The sequence below is a fragment of the Rhinolophus sinicus genome, linkage group LG02, assembly GCF_036562045.2.
Source record: "Rhinolophus sinicus isolate RSC01 linkage group LG02, ASM3656204v1, whole genome shotgun sequence".
NCBI classification, from domain to species: Eukaryota; Metazoa; Chordata; class Mammalia; order Chiroptera; family Rhinolophidae; genus Rhinolophus; species Rhinolophus sinicus.
This window is the reverse complement of record NC_133752.1, coordinates 116221223-116243065: the sequence shown is the minus strand read 5'-3', so window position 1 is coordinate 116243065 and position 21843 is coordinate 116221223. Positions and strand designations below refer to the sequence as shown.

At 39.7% G+C, this 21843-nt stretch overlaps 1 protein-coding gene across 15 annotated transcripts in view; it reads left to right on the top strand.

The window, feature by feature from the left end:
- The first annotated feature begins 14332 nt into the window (after positions 1-14332).
- The window catches only part of MRPL42 (mitochondrial ribosomal protein L42), a 72587-nt gene continuing 65076 nt past the window's right edge, over positions 14333-21843 (top strand). For 14 of the 15 annotated variants that reach the window (XR_012493863.1, XR_012493862.1, XR_012493861.1 and 11 more), the window contains exons 1-3: positions 14333-14455; positions 16162-16325; positions 20875-20938. Coding sequence is in view for 1 of the 15 variants with exons in the window: in XM_074325280.1 (XP_074181381.1) it covers positions 16256-16325; positions 20875-20938 (134 nt within the window). In the remaining 14 variants the exon portion in view is untranslated. The remainder of the gene's footprint in view (positions 14456-16161; positions 16326-20874; positions 20939-21843) is intronic. The other variant, XR_012493864.1, reaches the window with a different exon arrangement.

Genomic DNA, 21843 nt, shown 5'->3' with positions numbered 1-21843 from the left:
AGAGAAAGACTGTGGGGTTTGGAGCCCCAGCCCAGATCTGATATTTGCCCATCTTTTGTTTTCTTCACCTATAAAATATACTTACTTTATTGTGATTGTTGTGAAGTTTCAATAACACATGTAGCTTAGAAGATGACATAGCACTTAGCAAGGGCTATTATTTTTGTAATCTTGATAGAACCAGATATAGTTTTCCTTAGAAAACCAGATTTTTAAAACTTGACAGTATTCCCACTCTTGTTTCCTCCTTAGGAGCAGCTCATACTATACTCATCAGGAAAACAAAATCTGAACTTCTGATTCATGAAAGTCTTGTAGAACAGGATATATTCTAGAAGGACAAGTTGCCACAGGGCAGAGATGAGGTTTATTCTCAATTTAGAAAGCTGGTTAAGAATCCTCATTACGATACCCATGAAATACAGACCAAATAAGGATATCCACAAAACTAATTGAATCGATTTCTTCAGGGGAGGGTTGCTGGGCAGGAGAACAGGTAAAAGGAAGACTTTTCACTCTATAGTCTTGTATTTCTGGATTTTGAACCTATTCAAAACATAAAATAAGAATCCAACTTACTAATGTCAACATTCTAAGAGGTATTCAGAGTTCTTTCAACACTGATCAAGAATGATATTATAGGCCAGCCCGGTGGCTCAGGCTGTTGGAGCTCCGTGCTCCTAACTCCGAAGGCTGCCGGTTCGATTCCCCCATGGGCCAGTGGGCTCTCAACCACAAGGTTGCCGGTTCAACTCCTCTGAATCCCGCAAGGGATGGTGGGCTTGGCCCCCTGCAACTAAGATTGAACACGGCACCTTAAGCTGAGCTGTCACTGAGCTCTAGATGGCTCAGTTGGTTGGAGTGCATCCTCTCAACCACAAGGTTGCCGGTTCGACTCCCGCAAGGGATGGTGGGCTGCGCCCCCTGCAACTAGAAAATGTCAACTGGACCTGGAGCTGAGCTGCGCCCTCCACAACTAAGATTGAAAGGACAACAGCTTGACTTGGAAAAAAGTCCTGGAAGTACACACTGTTCCCCAATAAAGTTCTGTTCCCCTTCCCCAATAAAATCTTAAAATAAAATAAGAAGACATTACCCTGCCTAAACTTTGAAGAAAAAAAAAGAATATTATACACTCAAAACTCAGCCAAAAGATTGCTGGTTCATGGTATTGAATAAATTACAGTGACCATATAGCTTCACTAAGCTGAACAGTGTGAGGCAGAACTCAGCTAATCAATCTTCTTCAGCTCTTCATCAGGCCTCGCTCTCAGCCATTTTTTTTCCAGTCTCTTCTCCTTCTGGACTCATAGTACAAGGTGGCTTTTAATTATGATATAGGGAAAGAGAAAGCAAGAATGCTGCATTGGAGGCATTAGAGGAATCCTGTTCTATGCAACTCTCTTATTGCTCAGAACATTATTTTACTGAATCCGGTTACTTCTCCACCTCTTACCCCCTAATATTCCGGGTTTGCTACTTTGGCCCTATAATAACAGATGCAAAAGTGCTATTTACCCTGCAGATAATATCTTAGGACATTAATACTTGAGCTCCTCAGAGTCATGGATCTCTTCCATCTTGGTTGTCACTGTATCCCTGGAGTTTGAGTGCAGGGCCTGCTCCCAAAAAATACCTGTCGAGGGACTGAATCAACGACTGCAGGCTGAAAATAAACGCCTGTTTGAGAATGGCTGACATTGACTCATGATCCATAAGTAAATGCTTACAGAAAGCACAGGATCTTTATATTCATCCCTAAACTTTTCAACTTGAATTCCTGGAGGACAACAGAGCTGTTTTTCACAGACTGTCTCATGCTTGGCAGAGACAACACAGAGTTGATCAATTTGGAAAATGGTAGATCAGTCACCTTTAATAGAAGCCCTGTTTCAATTCATGAGCAATAGCCATCAGGCAGAAGTATTTGTTTGCAAGTACTCTTGTTTCTTGCAGCATAGGAAAACTGTTTCATGGGCGATCAAGACAAGTATCTGTGAGAAAAGGGTTCATGAACACTGACTCAGGGAGGAAGTAGGTGGAGGAAGAAGAAAACATTTAACAATGATTTTTTAAAAAAGAAAGGAACGCCTGCTGCCTCCTATTTGTGACTTCAGTGTAAACATCTGAGCACTTACAGTCTGTTACAGATCGCCAGCCTGTACACAGGATCAGAGCTGGGTCATCCCCGGTCATACCGGTAGGAGCTCTGTCTCGAGGTGGAAGGCCTGGAGAAAGATGAGATCCGGAAGAATCAGAGTAATAAGGCTTGCCTTGGTTTAGTGCTTTATGCTTTGCAAAGCATTTTTGAATGTTAGCTTACCCACGGAGCCTGTAAGTGCCACAGGAGGCATTCTGCAGAGGCCATCATTGATTCCAAAATGTTTTTATAAAAGTAGATGGAAGGGGTATTTCTTTCTCTGGGCCAGTTCCCAGTGGCAACAGGATCCCAGAGGGTAGGACTCAAGACATTTGGCCAGAAGCCTGACTGGAACAGGAACTCTGAAAGCAAGGCTCATTTCCCAGCCTCTGTGGGCCACCCTTTCAAGTACCCAAGAGAACTGTTGGCATTCCATATGCTTGGGCTACAGTAGCTGCATAATTCCCCCTGTGGCTGTGTACTCAACCTATCCATCCTGAACTGTTCCCCATTTCTTCCCACCTGGTGTGCCCTACCCAAGTTTCTTTTCAGACAATCCCATCACCTTTCTTGTTTCCCCCGCCCCCCATCACCTGCCTCTCTCAAGTCCTGTTGATTTCTCACATGCTTCTCAGTCGTGTCACTTGCTTTCTGCAGAAAATCGCGCACCTGGTTCATATGATTGGAAATGTTTTGAAAATTTTGTTTTGCTTCTGACTACAGTTATTTGGGATTCTATATACTTTGGAGCAGAGGTTTTCACACTTTGGAATGCCAATCACCTCAGAGGCTCGTTAAACATACAGGTGGAGGGGACCCTCTGAGGGCCAGTCACAGGCCCCAGGCTTGTGTGTTTTTAACAAGCTCCCAGGCACCACTTACGCTTCCAAAGCTTGACAGTCACTGTCCTACATTTTCTGATCTGCTCAAGAAAACAAAAACAGTTGCAATAACGACCTTGACTTATACTTTCTTGTTCCTGGTTTTCTAGATCCTTCTTTCCCAATACCCATATATTTCTTCCTCCCTGTTCCAATCCTCTTGGTCCAAGTGTTAGATATTCCAGATTGTTGGTGTTTAAGTTGGTGTTTGAGGAGGCCAATATTGAACGAACTCAAAAAAATGTCTGGGGGTTTTGGTTACAAACAAACAATAAAGATTTATTCAAGGGTCTTAGAGTTGCTAAACAAAAGCCCAGAAGTGTTCTGAAGAAGAAAGAAAAGTGAAAAGTACTTATAGTAAAAAGTACATTCTTGACAATTAGCAGTCCTGCATTCTTAGCCCTAGGGTTGGTCCAGGATGGTTACCATTCAGCTGTCAGGCAGTCTGGAAAATGGTGCCAGGTGGTCTAGACGATGAATGCCAGGAGGTCTGGTCACATCCAGTGGTCTGAATAATGAATGTCAGATGGTCTGGATATGTGAGGGGGGTAATCAGAGGGTCATCTGGAGGTCTGATGTATGAGGTCTGATGTATTAAATTCACGAGCTTGTCCCAACAATGTCGCTCACCTTTTTTGATATCAGAGGGATATCATTATGAATTTGTACCAACTGGACAAACAGTTAACCAAGTTTACTATTTGGAAGTGCTGAAAAGGCGGCATGAAAAAGTTAGACAATCTGAACTTTTCGCCAACAATTCATGGCTCTTGTATCACACAATGCACCAGCTCACACGGCACTGTCTGTGAGGGAGTTTTTAGCCAGTAAACAAATAACTGTGTTGGAACACCCTCCCTACTCACCTGATCTGGCCCCCAATGACTTCTTTCTTTACCTGAAGATAAAGGAAATATTGGAAAGGAAGACATTTTGATGACATTCAGGACATCAAGGGTAATACAAGAGTTCTGATGGCCATTCCAGAAAAAGAGTTCCAAAATTGCTTTGAAGGGTGGACTAGGCGCTGGCGTCGGTGCATAGCTTCCCAAGGGGAGTACTTCGAAGGTGACCGTAGTGATATTCAGCAATGAGGCATGTAGCACTTTTTCTAGGATGAGTTTGCGAACTTAACTGTCTGACCTCATATGTCCAAATGCATATACAGATATTGACATAGGACTGGAAAGTTCAGAAAGTTTAAGTTCCCAGGCTAGTTAAAACAAGAATAGTATTTCCTCATACATCAACCTTCATAATGTTAATGATTTTAGCAGCTTGGTTAAAATGAATCCATTTCATATGTTTTCTATCTTCACTTTTTCCTCACCAATAAATAGCCCCCCTCCCCCTCCTGAAATTATAACCAAGTGAAAGAAGTGGAGATCAAAACACTGCCTTCATTACCAATAACGTTGATTGGAGAACACAGCTCTAAGTCTTCAGTAATTTGGGTTTCCTAATATTCCCCCCAGCAGCTCTCCAATTTTAGGCATAGTCACCCACTCACTTAGAGGAAAGGGGAGGGAGAGAAAGAGACAAGACTGAGCAGATCCCGTTCATTATTTTAAATTCACCAGTCAGAAAACTTATACTCCTCTTACCTTCTAATCATGAAACCACTTGACATTTTCTTAACCTACTCTTACTTTCCATCTCAACCCCCCAAAGGCAACCTTAGACCAACAGTCTGGACAATCTCAATGTTGCTTTGAATATCCTGTGATCAATCACACCTACACTGTAACACCATAATTTTCACATCTTGTTGCCTTTGCACTCACATCATGTTGCCTTTTCACGCGTTGTTTCCTGCTCCATCTGCCAGGTGGTCTCATACCCTCCTGCCAGAAGTCTTTGCCACCCTCCACAAAACATCTTGCACATTATGTTCTAACAAATGCTCACTGTAATAATTTGTTCACCTATTTCCATCACCACACTGCACACCCGTCTAAAGTAGAGAGCACCATATTCATTTTGCTGTGCGTCCAGCAGTAACATAATGCCTGGCACATATTCTCTCTTTCCACCTTCCTTCATCCTCTACCTAGTATGACTGGGTTTTAAAAATGAGCAAGGTAGGATGTCTTGAACTGACTTTCTAATAGGAGAAACAGACATTTAAATTAATATATTTGATGTGGTAAGTTCTGCAATTGTAACATTAAGATACAGTGAAGAGTATATATAAGATACAGGGAAGGCTTCGTTCACTCAGTTACTCAATAAACATGGAGTGAATGCCTACTAAGTGCCAGACACGGTACTAGATTCCGCAGATAAAACGATGAGCAAATCAGACATGGAATTACTCTCATGGAGAATGGATGCAGACATATATTAATTAAATTATTACAAGATAAATGTGAAATTTTATTCAGGATTCCTGGTTTAAGGCATAGAAATTGAATCAGACCAACTTAAACAGAAAAGGAACTCATTGGAAGGACACTGGGTGGTTCAGACGTAGAAAACAGAAGGTGCTAGCATGTATGGAGCTGGGCAAAGAAGGGAGCCAGGGGACACCCTCACCAGTTTTCTGTTGGACACTTCTCCCCTGCCCTTCTCCAGGTATGTGTTCCTGAGTTCAGAGCCTCTGGAATTCCCTTTTCTGGCCAGGGTGGGCTCATGGGTGAGGTTTAATTGTACCTTATACTGATTTTCCAACATTCCATCAGTTTTCAGCCCCTTTCTGACTCCCTTTTCCTAAATGCTTGGTGCCACCAATTATTTGAGCCTTGGTGTAACCTTCAGGCATAACTTTCCTCTGCTCTGCTAAGTCAGGTGCCTGCATCTGCTGGCTTCCACCCTTGTTCTCATAGTTGTTCAGGTGTCATTTTTGAGAGAAGAGGGCAAAAACATCTTTATACTGATATGAGTATTTTGGTGTCTTTGAGGCAGCTTTCCAGCACAAGGGTATTATTCACAGATTAGTTTTTGGTTAACCTTCAATTTAATGAACAGTGAAGTCTTCTTCCTGACACTTTCAAGGTCAATTTACAATTCTTATTATTCTTTTTATGAAACTAGCAACTGAAATAAAATTCTTAAGAAAGCCTTTCGTAAAAGTACATTAAACACATTTAAGCATTTTAAGTCGCACTTATAAATGTAACATATTCAACTGTCTTTTCTAGTCTTTCTATTTTCTGACAGATAAATATTCTCAAGTACCTAATAATTCTTATAAATTAAACAATTGAAATATACTGAGCCTTCTATTAAATATTTAATCCTGCTTCCAAACTCAATACAATTCTTTTACACCCCTTGACATAGAATCACAAGCTTAAATCAGTTACTTAATGACAAGTTCAACTTGGAATCACTATTTACAGAAAACACAAGGGATGGGGGGAACATATTAAACTTTGCTTCAAGATGTACTCAGCAAAGTCCGGATTGTGGGATTCTCTACAGGACAAACAACTGGTTTCTTTAGCAAATAAATGCAAGGGGGAAAAAAGAGTGAGAGAGGCAAGTAGAGGAACAACTTCTAAATTAAAGAGACTTAAAGCAATTGATATTAAGCAACTGAAAGGTGTGGATCTAATTTGGATCCTGACGCAAACAAGTCAACTAAATCAAGAATATGACGTTTATGAGCTATTTGGAAAGTTGCGTGTTGACTGGATATTTAATGATATTAAATAATCATTGTAAATCTTTTTTCAGTTGTGTAATGATATCATGGTTATGTTAGAAAAAAAGGAGTCTACTATATCTTTCAGCATTTCTTACTGAGATATTTCTAGATGACATTATAGGTTACTTGATATTTGCTTCAAAACAAGGTATGAGAAGGTACATGGTGGGAATATAGATGAAACAAAATTAGCCATGAGCTGATAATTGTTGAAGCTGAGTGATGGGTGGTTTATTACAATATTCTTTTTAATTTTGTACGTGATTGAAATTTTCTGTCATAAAAAGTTTTTAAAAATTAGAATCACAAGGCTAATCTAACAGGCCACAAAGCAAATCTAATAGAACAAATTCTCGAATATAGCCTACATACTTAAATATAAACATAGAATACACATGTTTATGAGTGTGTTATAGTCTCAAACCCAACTGGAAAATAATAGTATTAGGTGGGTTTGATTTACTTCATCATTTCTACATTTAATTCCAAATTTTTGTGGAGCTAAAAGTCACTTACACCCAAGGAAACAATTAACTAACACCCAAGTCATGTGGGGTTATCCATACAAGCAATTTGGGGGTGTCTTCTAGGTTGGTTGTGAGAGTGAGGTCTGGAAGTGCAGACTCCCAAGATCAGCAGCTGCATGACCTTGAGGGAGAAGCAGAGTCCTCTTTCATGGTTGCTGCGCCAATAGGAATTCCAAGCCCAGGCCCTCCAAATGGGGTGGTCTCAGTGCCCCATCACTGAATTCGGACTGTACCTATTAGCTAATTCTTAAGTGCCATATGAGCCTCTAACCTCCTACCCAGGTTGTTTCACTATGTGATTTACCAACATAGTCAGTAAAGCTATTTACTCCCTGAAGCTATTAGGAATTCTTTTCACATTCTTTCAATATGGGAAGGTCACACTTCTTATATTCAAATGACGTCCAGTTGGATTCTGCACCAATCTGGCTTTACAGTCACAACACCAACGGCGTGCTAATGACACCTCCCTTTCACGGCTCCAGATCCACTCTTTACCTGTCTACCCTGCTCTCTGCCCAGGAAGTTGACCTGAATGAACTACACTGCATGGGAGGCCTCCTTGCCCTCTGTTTTCTGTTAGGTTTGGGCCCTGAGGAGCCCCTGCAGGGTCTGGGGAGTTCAAATAATTATTACCCTGGGTTGCTCCTGGCAAGGTCACCTCAGGCTGGCTATGCCCTTCAACAGAGGATTACTGCTCCCCCCAAAGTAGCCAATTACAGGATTCTCTCTTTCTGGGGTGCAGCACCTGCTCCCCCTCTCTGTCCCTTCTGGCTTGGAAGGAACAGCCGGTGTTACTAAGCCCAGGTTATACTACAACTACTACTCCTTGTGATCAAGTCCCACCTCTGTAAAGAATCCCTCTGTAAATAAACCCTCCTGAAACTATACCAATTTGAGTATGTCATCTGTTTTCTGCTGAGACCCTAACTGACATACCAGTTTAAAGCTAGAAATCATTACTCTCCATTTTAGACTAAATTTGTTTTTTTTCCCATTTTTAATTACATTTATCAAATTATTCCTGACAGGCAAAAGGAACAGATTATATTTTAATGCCTAAGAAATAAATAATCTTCTTGGGCAAGATATTCATAGAAATTTATCATACAAGTATTTATTAGACATCTTACAAGGTACAAGTATTCTAGGATTGATTCAATGCTTATTACATGTCAGGTTCTTTGCTAAGCATTCTACTTACCTTCTGTTATTTAATTCACCCAGCAATTCTATAAAGTAGGGAATATCATATTCTCTTTCTTTGACAAAGAATAAATCAACTGAGACTCAAAAATATTAAGTAAGTAAATAGCCCCAAATAACATAGTTAGGAAATAAGGGAGTCAAGATCCAAATTGAGGCAGAGAGATTCTCAGAATCTCCTTGTTAAGCTCGGTACTGTAGTGCCTCCCTCCCATCATGCTGGACCTCTAAGAGACACACAGGTGAGAAGTAGGATGGGCCTACATGCAGGAAGCCTAAGATTTTATGCGTAGAGAAGACATAAATGTAAAAACCACCTGGAGCGTTCATAAAAGAACTTTTGAGGAAAAGGTAGCTTATAACTTGTGCTCTGCATTGCACTTAGTATTACTGAGGCACTTACATTTTAATTAGTACTAATCCTTTAGTATATTTTTCTTGAATCATTTGTGATTTGAATGATTTTCATTCTGTCGTTTCAGTTAGGATTAGGTTCCACTATTAGTAAAAGAGGCTCAACAATGATTTAAATATGATAGAAGTTTACTTCTCTCTTTTGTAAAAATTCAAAAGCAGGAAGTCCAGGAACTGAGAGGTCTGGTCCACAAAAGGACTCCTTCCTGTTGACTGACTGTTCCATCATTCCAAAGTGAAGGCCCTCATCCTAGTATTCCATGATAGTGACCATAACACCCACATTTCAGGAGAAAGGGTGGAGTAAGGGATAAAGTAAAAGGGGCAAAGAGTTCACAGCAATTGTATTTAAGGAAGAGACCCAAAGCTGCTGCAAGACACATTTGCTTACACCTCATTGGTCGGCACTTAGTCATGAGACCACAGCTGTAATTGCAAAGGAAGCTGGGAAATGTGGATTTAAAAATTCAAAGCAGCCATATGCCCAGTCAAAGATTAAGGGTTTTATTAATATGGAGGAAAGGGAGAAATATCTATTGGGTAATAACTAGCAGTTTCTAATATAAATTTCTCGGTTTCCATTGGGATCATTCATCAATGTGATTAAAGGCATAAGATTTATCTTAAGAAGGCAAAGCAAATACTTTTTAAGGAGAATATTCAATGCTTAAAAGAAAAACAGGGTCTTTTGTTTCAAATAGTAAGTTTCAAATAGATGTGGTCTCCTAGAAAGGCTTTTATTTAAATTGAAGTAAAATTGATATATAACATTGTGTAAGTTTCAGGCGTACAACATCACAATTTGACATTTGTGTACACTGTAAAGTGACCGCCACCAAAACTCAGTTACCATTCATTACCATACAATTGATCCCCTTAACCCATTTTGCCCATCTCTCAACCCCCTTTTCCTCTGGTAACCACCAGTCTGTTCTCTGCATCTATCAGTTTGTTTGTTTTCTTTGTTCGCTTGTTTTTACAGCTTCCAAATATGAGTGAAATCATATGGTATTTGTCTTTCCCCATCCAACTTATTTCATTTAGCATAATACCCTCAAAGTCCATCCATATTGTCACAAATGGCAAGATTTCATTCCTTTTTATGGTTGAGTAGTTCTTCCTTATCCATTCATCCATTGATGGACACTTAGGTTTTCCCCCATATTTTGGCTATTATAAGTAATGCTGCGATGAACTTAGGGGTGTAAATATCACTTTGAATTAGTGTTTTCATGTTTTTTGGATAAATACTCAGCAGTGGAATAGCTGGATCATAAGTAATTCTACTTTTAATTTTTGAGGACTCTCCATGCTGTTTTCCATAGTGGCTGCACCAATTTACAACCCCACCAACAGTGCCAAGGGTTCCCTTTTCTCCATATCCTCACCAGCAGTTGGTATTTCTTGTCTTGTTGATAATAGCCATTCTAACAGGTGTGAGGTGACATCTCATTGTGGGTTTGATTTGCGTTTCCTCAATTTTAATGTTGAACATCTTTTCATGTGCCTGTTGGCCATCTGCATGGCTCAACAACAACAAAAACCAAATAACCTGATTTAAAAATGTGCAGAGAATATGAATAGATATTTTTGCAAAGAGGACACACAGAAAGCCCTTTTTCAGTGTTACCTGTGGTTTGTGACATATTTCTTAGAAACATACAAAGGATCTGCCTTCATCACCAACCCCATTGTTTTTGCTACCACTCTGTATTCTAGTCACATCGACCTCGGTTTTTTTTCTTGAAAGAATCATACTATTTCCTATTTTAGAGCCCTCACACAGGCTGTTTCCTGTTGCCTTCTTCATCTTCCTAACTTCTACCCTGGCTTCAGATTTCTGCTTAGATTCATATGCTCAGAGGAACCTTTCCTAACCCCGCTAGACTAGTCAGATGCCAATAGATTAGTTATATGCCCCATGGCATTCTTTTCCTCTGACACACTCAGCACAATGATAATAAAATAATTACATAATTATGTATTTAATATCTGTCATTCCCTCTTGATGTATTATCTATGAAAACAGAAACTGTTGCTCTGGTGTCTGGTACATCTAAAAGGTGCTCCATAAATAAATTTAAAACTTTAAAGTTTCAAGAAATCACCTAATAATCAAACAACTTTAAAATGAAAATTATATTGTAAAGATCTTTAATAATTTAAATAAGTCCTGATGAGCTCTAGGAGGCTGGCGGTTTGAAACTGACAATATTTTGGCTATTCATAGAAAAAATGTTCATGACACATTGTTAAGTGGGGAAAAGATATATACAGTTTAAACAAATCTATATATATATATGTATATATATGTGTATGTATATATTTATGTATGTATGTATGTATGTATGTTAACAAGAATAAAAGAAAACCTAAATCTAGTGTGTTTGTGTGAAAGAGTGGGAGATTGAAGGAGAACCAGGGAGTCCCATACCTATCTCAGCTCCACCACTTACTGGCTACAGGTCTTTAAAATATTACACATAGTATGTCCAGTAAGTGTTAGTTATTATCATAATATAGATATAAGAAGAGACAAAAATTGAGAAGTTACACACCAAATGTTAGCAGTGATTATCTCTGGGGTTTTATTTTTAAAATCTGTATTAGGTTTTTTTTTTCAATCTACATTTTATATTTGGAAATGAGCATGGCCCAGTTTACCACAATGGTTAAGCTCATGCGTGTCACTGGCAGTAGTTTCTGGGTGCAAAGCACAGTTCTACCACTTGTACTTTGCATAACTTTGTTCAAAGTTTGCATAACAAGTTCAAAGTCACTCAAAGTCTGCTTCTGTTACTTCATTTGTGTAATGACAGTCACAATAATTATACCTAGCTCCTAGGGCTAACAGAAGAAACAGACAAAAACAATACATGTAAAGTATCTGAAGAACATTGTCTGGCACATGGTAAGTGCTCAAAAGTAGCCAATTTTATGTAATAAAAAATTTAAAAAGCTTTTAGAAAGATCATCCCTAATGGTTTGGCAGTTAGGTTGCTCTAGAGTCTCTGATCTCTGATTTGTACAGCGACTTTATTCTGTGAAGTTAGAAAAGAAAAACACAATCCCCTTTTCTACTGAAGCCATTTGAAGCCAACTCCCACCTCTACAATTTTGTCTGTTTTATCATTTTACTAGCATGAATTTAAATAGTTATTTGTTGGTACTTCAAGTTTGTATTTTTGGAAATTATAGTTTTAAACTTGCTGGCACTGAACTCTAAAGTTATGAAACACTTCCTGACCTGCCTCTCTTAGCTACTCTTCATGGTCTCCCAGGTTTCCTGCTGCCTCTCTTTCTGCCACTTCTCAGAGGCCCTTGCTGGCTCTTCTCTCCACTGACCTCTAAATGTGGGAATTCCCGGGGTCCGGTTCTATGTCCTTTTTCTTTCTTTCTGCACTCTCCCCCTACATATACTTAACATTCCCATGGCTTTAAATCTATGTCTGGCCTATAACCTCTGTTCTCCAGATACATCTGTCTAACCACCTGCATCATTTTACATCTCTTCTTGGATATCTCAGAGGTATCTCAAACCGAACAACTCTCAAATGGAATCATTCATTTCCACCCTATCAGACCCCGAAAACCTGGTCCTCCTTCCCTCTTCCCTCAAGCTAGTCATCAAAGCATCACCCAAAGTGTCTTTCTTCTCTCAACTCCCATATCCAACCAATCCATCAGGGAGTTCGATCATCATTTCTACTTTCAGAATCAATCTGGACTCCCTTCCCTTCTTTCCATCTCCACTGCTGCCACCCTCCATCCCATTATCATCTTCATCTCTTGGCTTGACTGCAGTATAGCAACAGCCTCATTAGATTGGCTTGCAATTTTTCCACTCCTCACAGGGCAGCCAGAGTTATCCCTTAAAAACATATATCATGTCGCTTCTTTTGTGTTGAACCCTTCAGTGACCGTCTACTGCATCTAGAATAACGTCTACTCACATGGCCTGTGTCCTACTTCCATCCTATCACCACCACGGCCTACAAAGCCCAACGTGACCTGGTTCTTACTACATCTCCTGCAACTTTCCTCCACACCATACTCCAGCATATTTCCACCCCCTTTGGACTTCTAAGTTGTTCCCTCAGCCTAGAGCTGTCTCTACTCTCTTTCCCATAATTGTGGTTGGTTTCTTTCCAGGTCTCAGCTTTGTGAACCTTTCCTGGCACCACTAAGTGAGCCTCCCTGTCAGTCAGTCATCCCTACTGTGGTCACAGCCATCAAGACATGTCTTCTGGAGTCATCTTTGATTCATCCCTCTTTCACTTTGCACAGTGAATATTTGACAAGTTCAGTTGATCATTAAAATCTGCTTCTGCTCTCTGCCTCTTCTACAGCATAGTCCAGAAAGACATTAGAGGGTGGCTTTGAAGGATGGATGAGATTAGAAAGGACAGAGGGGCCCTCAGTGTGTGCTTCCACAGGAGCAAAGATTAACAGCAGAATGAGCCTGATATTCTGTGGGAAATGAGGAGAGACACCACAGCGACACACATTTATTTTTCTTTATTGTGAAATTATGTTCACTTATTTTTAACATTAATCACTTCAGCACTATGGCCCTTAACTTTTTGAGGGGTTTGTCAACCCCCTTAAATAAATGATAAAAGCTATGAATCATTTTCAGAAAAATGTACATTAATACACAACTTTGCAAATCGTGGGGGAAAGGTAACATTCAGGTTAAACTGCTAGTTTAGCAGTCGATCATCTACTATCTTGGATATTTGCAGTGTTAATTAATTGTTTCATTCATTTAACAAATACTGGAGGCCTATAGTGAGGCCAAGCATAGTTGTCGATGCTGGTTTTGTACACAGTATAGAACAAGATATATACTTGTCCCTGCCTTCATGGAGCTTGCATTCTGGCATGAAACAGACATTAAACGAGGAAACAACTAATGTCATATAAGGGTAAATTTTATGAAGAAAAATAAAAGAGGACAATGGGATAAGGGTGAGTGAGGCTATTTTAATGGTGTGGTCCTCTTTGAGATGATGACTGAGCCAGACATGTGGAAAGTAAGGCCATGGTCATAAAAAGTGAGAGAAAAGCACTGTTGGCAGTGAAAACAGAAAGTGCAGGGGCTCAGGGGCCTTTTCTCCCCCCAAGATAAAAGGCAAAGTTCAGGATTCTGCACATTTTCTTTCTCCCATACTGAATAGCCAGCACAGTTCTCAGAACATAGTGCTGGGTTTTCGGATTGGAGGCCCTCCCCACTTCCCCATTTCAAACATCACAGCCAACCCCACCAATTTTCAGTGCTTCTCTGAATGCCTCTTCCCCTGGGAAACCTTAACTCATCCACCAAGAAGGGATCTCCAGTTACTTTAATTATTAGTATAACATTTTCTTTAAAATAGTGCTTGTTACTTTCTAAGGATGTGTGCGTGGGGCAGTGATTTTGCTTTGGGGGGCGACATGGGTAAAGTTGCAGGGAAGCTGCAGCAACCGAACGTGTGAGCACGTAGTTCGCGTCTTCGTCCTCCAGCGGCACCCGAGGCTCTTTCCAGCAAGACTACATTTCCCAGAGTGCCCCGCACGCCAGGGAGGCGCGTATCATCGGGTCTTGCAGGACCCGGCTTCAGGCAAGATGGCAGGCTCACGGTGAGCAGCTGTCAAGGTAACCGTTACCCTTCCCGCCTTGGGTTGGGGAGTCCCTAGAAGCTAAGCTGGGCAGGCCCAGAAGGTTTATCGGCAGTTGTCGAGGTCTCCTACCTGTCGTTCGCGCCAGAATAAAGCCTCTGGCGTCACTAGACTCGGTCCGTCCCGCAGAAGGACCGACGTTTGGCCGCGCGCTTCCTGTGGGCCTCCCCTCGTGCTTCGGGCAACCGCTCGGGGGACCTCCCCAGGTCGAGGTCTTTCGGATCTGCCGCTGGGTGCTAGTCCCCGTGCTCTTGGTAGCCCGTTCCTCAAACTTCGGGCCCTCCGAGGCCCTCTGCCGTTTTTGCTTCGGGGTTGAATTCCGGGCCCTCAGAATTTCTCTGTCTCTCTCTCTCTCTCTCTCTCTCTCTCTGTCTCTCTGTCTCTGTCTCTCTCTGTCTCTCTGTCTCTGTCTCGTCTCTCTCTCTCTCTCTCTCTCTCTCTCTCTCCGTCTCATAACCATCTCCCCTGCTGGGTGTGCTTGTCCCGCGCAGAGGGGGACCTAAGTCCCCCCAAGATGTTTTGTTCCTCGGTTGGTGCTCGGGAGACAAGGGTTTGCGTACCACCCTTGCCGTTCACTAAGCAGTGGTATAGTGGGCACGTACGTCGTTTGACCTCTCGGAGCCTCTGCTCTTAACGTATAAAATGAAGATGACTTCTTCGCAGACTTGTGAGAAAGCACATAATGTATAGGAAAGTGGGTTGTAAATTATAAAAAGCACACTATGAAATTAGGGATCGTAGTTTATTGACAGTGAAAGGAATCAACCTGCGTAGTTTAGTCTAGCAAGCAAGATAGTGAGGTCCTTGGCCTAATTCCATTTTATTAATATGGGGTAAGGGAACTAATAATCATCCAGGCCAACTAAAAACAAGGGATGCAGCAATGCTTATAGGTCTCTTATTCACAACAGCCATGGAGATTGTGGTTGTTTTCCCCATTTACCATGGAAGAAACCGGGGGTCATTTAGTTAATGACTTGCCCAATGTTTCCCAGTTTGTAAGTGACTGACTTAACGTTCTTGGAAGCTGGTCATTTAAGCTTTGTACTTCAGTGTCTTCATGAATCAAAGATATCTCATATGATTAATATGAGAGTGAAATAAAATGGTAATGAAAACACCTTTGAAAGTTAAGAACCTTATACATATGTAAGGTGGTGAATTATATTTGGGACTTCAGTGTGTTAATGTGTGTGTTTGTTTAAATCAGTATTTAATAGGCCAAGGGTAGGCCTTCTTGTTTAATATTTCATTTAATCAGAAACTGAATACTACTTTAAGAGATGTAATACTAAGATCTTGTGTGTGGTACCTAGGGCGTTGTACACAGACAGACACATTAGCATTATGAAGGCAGATGCTCTGTGTAGCATGTGTGAGTGTTTCTAAGAGTAATGACGCATTTGCTAAGCACTCTGTAAGTGGGAAGAACCACACCAGGTGCTGAGAAGTTTCCGCTTAAGAGAAATTGTAATGGACGTAGTTCTGGGGTTTCTGATTTTATATTTTGATGATGTTGCTCATTGTCATATTGCATAGAAATGGAAGGTTGCTTAAAAGTTTTGCATTAGGAGACTGTGGTTCTAGGTAGTGATTCCTATCGTGTTCTTGTAGTGATCAATATATCGTGTCACTTTAATTTACCGTAGGTAGCACTGATTTTTATTTTTATTTTTTATGCAGGGATGAAAATAGGTATGCCCAGAAGCAAATTTTAAAAGCAGTTTCCCTTCAAATCATTTTTTCTCATACCACCTGATAAGCATCTTGATTCACCATGGTGCTGGCAGCAGTAAAATGGGCGCTATCAAACACATCTATCTTGAAACATTTATTTCCAATTCAAAGTAAGTGAGTTTTTTAATATTTTAAAAGTTTAAAACTTCCTCAAATATTATGAAAATATGTGTTCATTATAGAAAATATTAAGCATTTAGTTATTGTATATGTCTTTTAATAGCAGGAGTGTTTGCAATGATGAAAAAAGGGAGAAAACCCTAAATGTTTATCAAAAAGGGATAGATAAATTATGGTACATTTTCACTATGTGTGAAGCTCTCCAAATGGAAGGGGGAAAAATATGTCACAGAACAGTATCTATTGTATGATCCCATTCGTGTGTTTAAAAGTCGATCTGCCACATCTCTGTGTGTGTGTGTGTGTGTGTGTGTGTATGTATGTATGTATAAATGCAGAGTAAAAAATATGGACCAAATAGGTTATCTGTAGACTACAGTGGCATTTTAGCTGACGGCAAGTGAGGGATTAATAAAGAGGAGCTTTCTCTGCTTTAAATCATTTATATTTACTATTTTTTCACATATTTTTTTAGTAGTACTTAAAATCAGCAAATAAAGGGCAAAGTTACAATTCTATCCTACAAAGATAATCATTGTTAATATTTTGCTGTATTCTCTTTGTGTTTTTTCCTATGTATTTAGCTGTTAAGAAAGTAAAATGTAATTTCTACTTTTCTAAAGAAATATACGTAGTCTTTTTCTTCGAAACCTATTAATACATGTTTGATAGTCAAAATACTGACCCAAATAGGTAAATAAATTAATAAAATCTTACTTCCCAGCTAACCTTACTTTCACTTTTTTCTGCCACTGTCTGTGAACGCTATTCTCCCATTTCTAAAGCAGACATAGTTAGAGGGCTACAGTAAGTTTGCTTTTTCCTGTTTAGCTACATCAGCCAACTTATTTACACATCTCTGCTCACCTTAGTCTCTTCTTTCACATTTGTTTATTAGTTAAGGGGAAAAGAGTTGTTTGAAAACTAGAATAAGAAGTGTAAGTAAAAGTATCATAAACTTAGTAAACTGAGGAGATTGCTAGCAGACATTAGACATAAACTAAAATCAGAGTCAAAACAAAACAAAACTACAGTTAGCTCTTGATTACCTAGGAGCATTTTTGTTATTGAGAAGTGGGAGTGAGACCCCTGCTGATTAGCCTCCCTTTACCCGGACAGGAATGATGGGAAATCAGACCTAATCAGTTTTTACCTAGTCCCTGTCCTGAAACAGCAATCAGTCCTCACTCGGGTTAATCTGAAATCCAGTTAATCTGCCTCAGGATAGGTGAAAATTGTCTATGTGTACTTTACCCACTACATTGTAAATTTGTACAGTGTCTTAATTTATTTTGGTTTCCTCAGTGCCTCTCATACACGGTAGGTGATAAATAAATGTTTGTTGAACTGATCTGAGTGGATTGGAGTTGTTAAAATAAGTAGTTAAATAGGTTAATTCACCCAGAAAATTATTCCATTGTCACTTAGTCATCCTGGTACTCAGTAGCTACCTAACTTCCTGCATCCCAAAGCCCTTATTCTGCGCAATTCCTATCGTTAGTATTATTGAAGGTAAAGTATTGTAATAGTATTGTTACTATTATTGTGGATATTTTATACAAAAAGGAAGGACATTAAGATTAGAGGCAAAGCAAAACAATGATTAAGGGAGAAAGTTCAATGAACAAAAATAACAAGGCCTCCCTATATTTTAGAAGGAACTCCTAAAACCTTCCAAAATATACAGTCAACATTGGAATGCAGAACGTTTTACAGTTTTTTCAAGCACAGTAAACCACTTAACCTTTTCTGAATTTTACAACTTTGAATAATGCCACATGGTATGTTCTCTGAAGATAAAGAAATTTGAGATCTCTGCTCCTCAGAAACTTACCCAAGGTCGAATACCTGGTAAATGAAAACTGATCAAAACCTAGGTCTCCCCATCTTACTTTGTCAAATACACTTTCTGCTGTACATTTGTAAATTCAGTGGGGCTGTCAGCTTTTATGTTTCTTATCAAAATGCAACTAAGCATATATACACACACTCGAATATAACAGATAAATTATGGAGGGCTGACTCACTGAAACTCTTGTTGGCACATTGAGGTGCTTTGAGTTGATTGATGTTAACTTTGGCGTCAGTTCGAATTATATATTTAGAACCTCTGATACTAACCATATCTAGAATTTTTCTCTTGATAAGATTTCATATGAGTTTTTCAAGTGTTAATTATGTAGAAAGTAACATTTTAGAGGCAATTTGGCAATCACTTTATTAGTAGCCGCTGTAGGGGACACACTAGTGACATGGTGTGGTTCCTGGCCGTAAGGAACTTATGCAGACTCGCGGGTGAGACAGACAGAGATGGAAACAGGAAAGACCTGGAATAGGAGGTAGAGTGTGATGTAAGTCATGAGGGTACAAACAAATGTCCGTAAGTACAAAGTGGACATTCTACAGGGTTTCTTCTTGAAATACCGTTGTCTTGACTTTTCCCTCCTGCCTATTTAAGAACACTTCCTTAATGCTGCCACCCAACCCTGTTTCTTTCAGTGAACATGACACGTACATCATCTACCTGGTTTGTATTCAGAGAATAAAACTTCTTTTAATATTAATCTATGCATAATTAGGAAGATCCTCAACAATGTCAAACAAGAAAATAAAATGTGTACATGTGTTTTACTTTGTCCTCTGATTTGTCTTACTGAATGCTCCTCTGTGTTAGCGCAGATAATTGAAAATTAATAAATCTTTTGAGAGATGAGGTTAAATTTCTCATTCTTTGTATTTTGTTATCTAACATGAATAGAAATTGGGGGTTGACATTTTGCTGAACAATCTTTTAGGATGATAGTGAATGTTGTTAAGGTATTTTTTATGGTTTGGGTCAGAATTTATATTTAGACCTCTGAGTGTATGCAGTCCTTGGGGAAGGGATAGGTATACAAAGATGGAAGACACATCTTTTTTACACATCTTTGATACACATAAACAACTGATGCAGAAAAAAATGACTACAAAGAAGGTATAGCAATGTCATATGAAGCGTTGGTTGTGGGATATGTACATTAGACAACTCTTCTCTCTGTGATGCAGATTGTGGGGCAGGAAGAGGGAAAGGATTTCATGGAAGAGTAGCATGTGGCTCTGAAGGATGAGTCATGTTTGAACAAAGTGGGGATGGTGTTTCATACTGAGGAGCAAGAGGCTCAGGTGAGAGAAGTTCCTCCTTGGCTTTAGCCAAGAGATATGCAGAACTTGCTTTTAACTATGTAAGCTACATTTACATTTTTTTCTTTATATTTTCTTTATATCAGAACACACTTTCTCTGAACATAGGAGAACCTCTCACAAACTTTTTAAAGTACTTATGGCTCTTGGATTTGCAGGTATTCTAAAAAAGGAAAATGTGCTTTAAAATACGATCAGTTTGATTAAGGACAATTAATTATGAACAATTTATTTTGTGTATCATTACCTAACACTTCCCCTTTATGAACTATGCACTCCAGTCGCATGAAAGTTTTTAGAATCCCCAAATACTTCATGTTCTTTCTTAGCTCTGGTCCTTGGCACGTGTTAGTCTCTCTGTAAGGAACATTATACTCACCCCTTTCCAACACTTATTTATTCCCTCATCCTTCAGGTACCTTGGATGTCATCTCCACTGGAAAGGCATTCTTGAACCTGCACAGTTGTGTTTTGTAACTTGTCTCTGTTCCCTTCTCTCTCCCAGTGTTTACCCCATTGCTTACCCATCCCACTGCTCACCCACCCCAGTGCTTACCCATCTCAGTGCTCACCCACCCCATTGCTCACCCACCCCAGTGCTCACCCACCCCATTGTTTACCCACCCCAGTGCTCACCCACCCCAGTGCTCACCCACCCCAGTGCTCACCCACCCCATTGTTTACCCATCCCAGTGCTCACCCACCCCAGTGCTCACCCACCCCAGTGCTCACCCACCCCATTGTTTACCCATCCCAGTGCTCACCCACCCCAGTGCTCACCCATCCCAGTGCTCACCCACCCCAGTGCTCACCCACCCCAGTGCTCACCCACCCCAGTGCTCACCCACCCCAGTGCTCACCCATCCCAGTGCTCACCCACCCCAGTGCTCACCCACCCCAGTGCTCACCCACCCCAGTGCTCACCCATCCAGTGCTCACCCATCCCAGTGCTCACCCACCCCAGTGCTCACCCACCCCAGTGCTCACCCACCCTAGTGCTCACCCATCCCAGTGCTCACCCACCCTAGTGCTCACCCACCCCAGTGCTCACCCACCCTAGTGCTCACCCACCCCAGTGCTCACCCACCCCAGTGCTCACCCATCCCAGTGTTTACCCATCCCAACAGGGCTTATCTTTTATGTCGGAATTGTTTGTTCACTGTCTATCTCTCACCAGACTTGTACCCTTTCCGAGGGTAGGGACTGGATCTTATTTGTTGAATCCCTGGCCCATGGTACATCCCTGTTTCATAGTAAACATATTAAATGTTGGTTGAATGAGTGAAACCAGCTTTACATTTATGTGAGAATATATGCTCAAATTAACTAAATCTACTTTACTTTTTGGGATTTTTGCAGATGGAGCTATTTATTGGGCTTGTCATAAATCCACGTATTCTTCTCTTCCAGATGACTATAATTGGTATGTATTAAAATTTAATTGAAAAAATAACAGTCTGTTAGCTGTATCTGAAATAATTTAATTTTACTTCTTGTTTTGGGGATTTTCTGCTTTTTTTGATTATTCCTTTCTTAATTTTATTTTTAAAATGATTTCAATGATCTTCTTTACCCAGTATCTGGGCCTCTAAATGTTTTAAATAAAAATCATTATCATTTTGTTTCAGTGACTACTAATTTGTTGTAAGACAGATATGTAGCTTCTTGGAAAACTTAATTAGTTTTTATATGTTTAGGGTTCATATCTGTTAGATTATGCAGTTATTTATCTTATCTTTTGTTTGACACTGAATACTCCTGAATTACAAATATTTAATTCAACCACAATTTATTTCATACTTATTCAGTTCTAGTCATTGCTGGGAATAATGTATGAGTAAGATGTTATCTTTTTTCCTCTATAGCAGTGTCTGATGTGCAGAAATTGCAAGATATTTTCTTAAGCTATATTTTTTATTGCAAATTTTAGTAAAAATGCATTTTCTTTCCTCTTAACACTACTTAGTTTTAATTGTACATTTACTGTATTTTGCTGTGTATAATGCATACTTTTTTGCCGAAATATGTGAAGGAAAAATAAGGATGTACATTATACATGGGTAGTACTAATTCCGTATTTATAAAAATGTTTTTAATTCTTTTATTTATGTTTGTGAGTCAAAAATGTAACTCTAGAAATCAATAACAATATCCATATGCAAAATAGTACCCTGGAATATGATAATCGGTTTTGTTGAACTTACGATGAACTTGCAATGATGAAGAGTTCTTGGCCCTCTATGATGTGTAAAGATTGTAAATTTTTTACCGGTACATAGAATTTCTTGTACCATAATACGTTAAAAAATAAATGCTAAAATTCCTTTA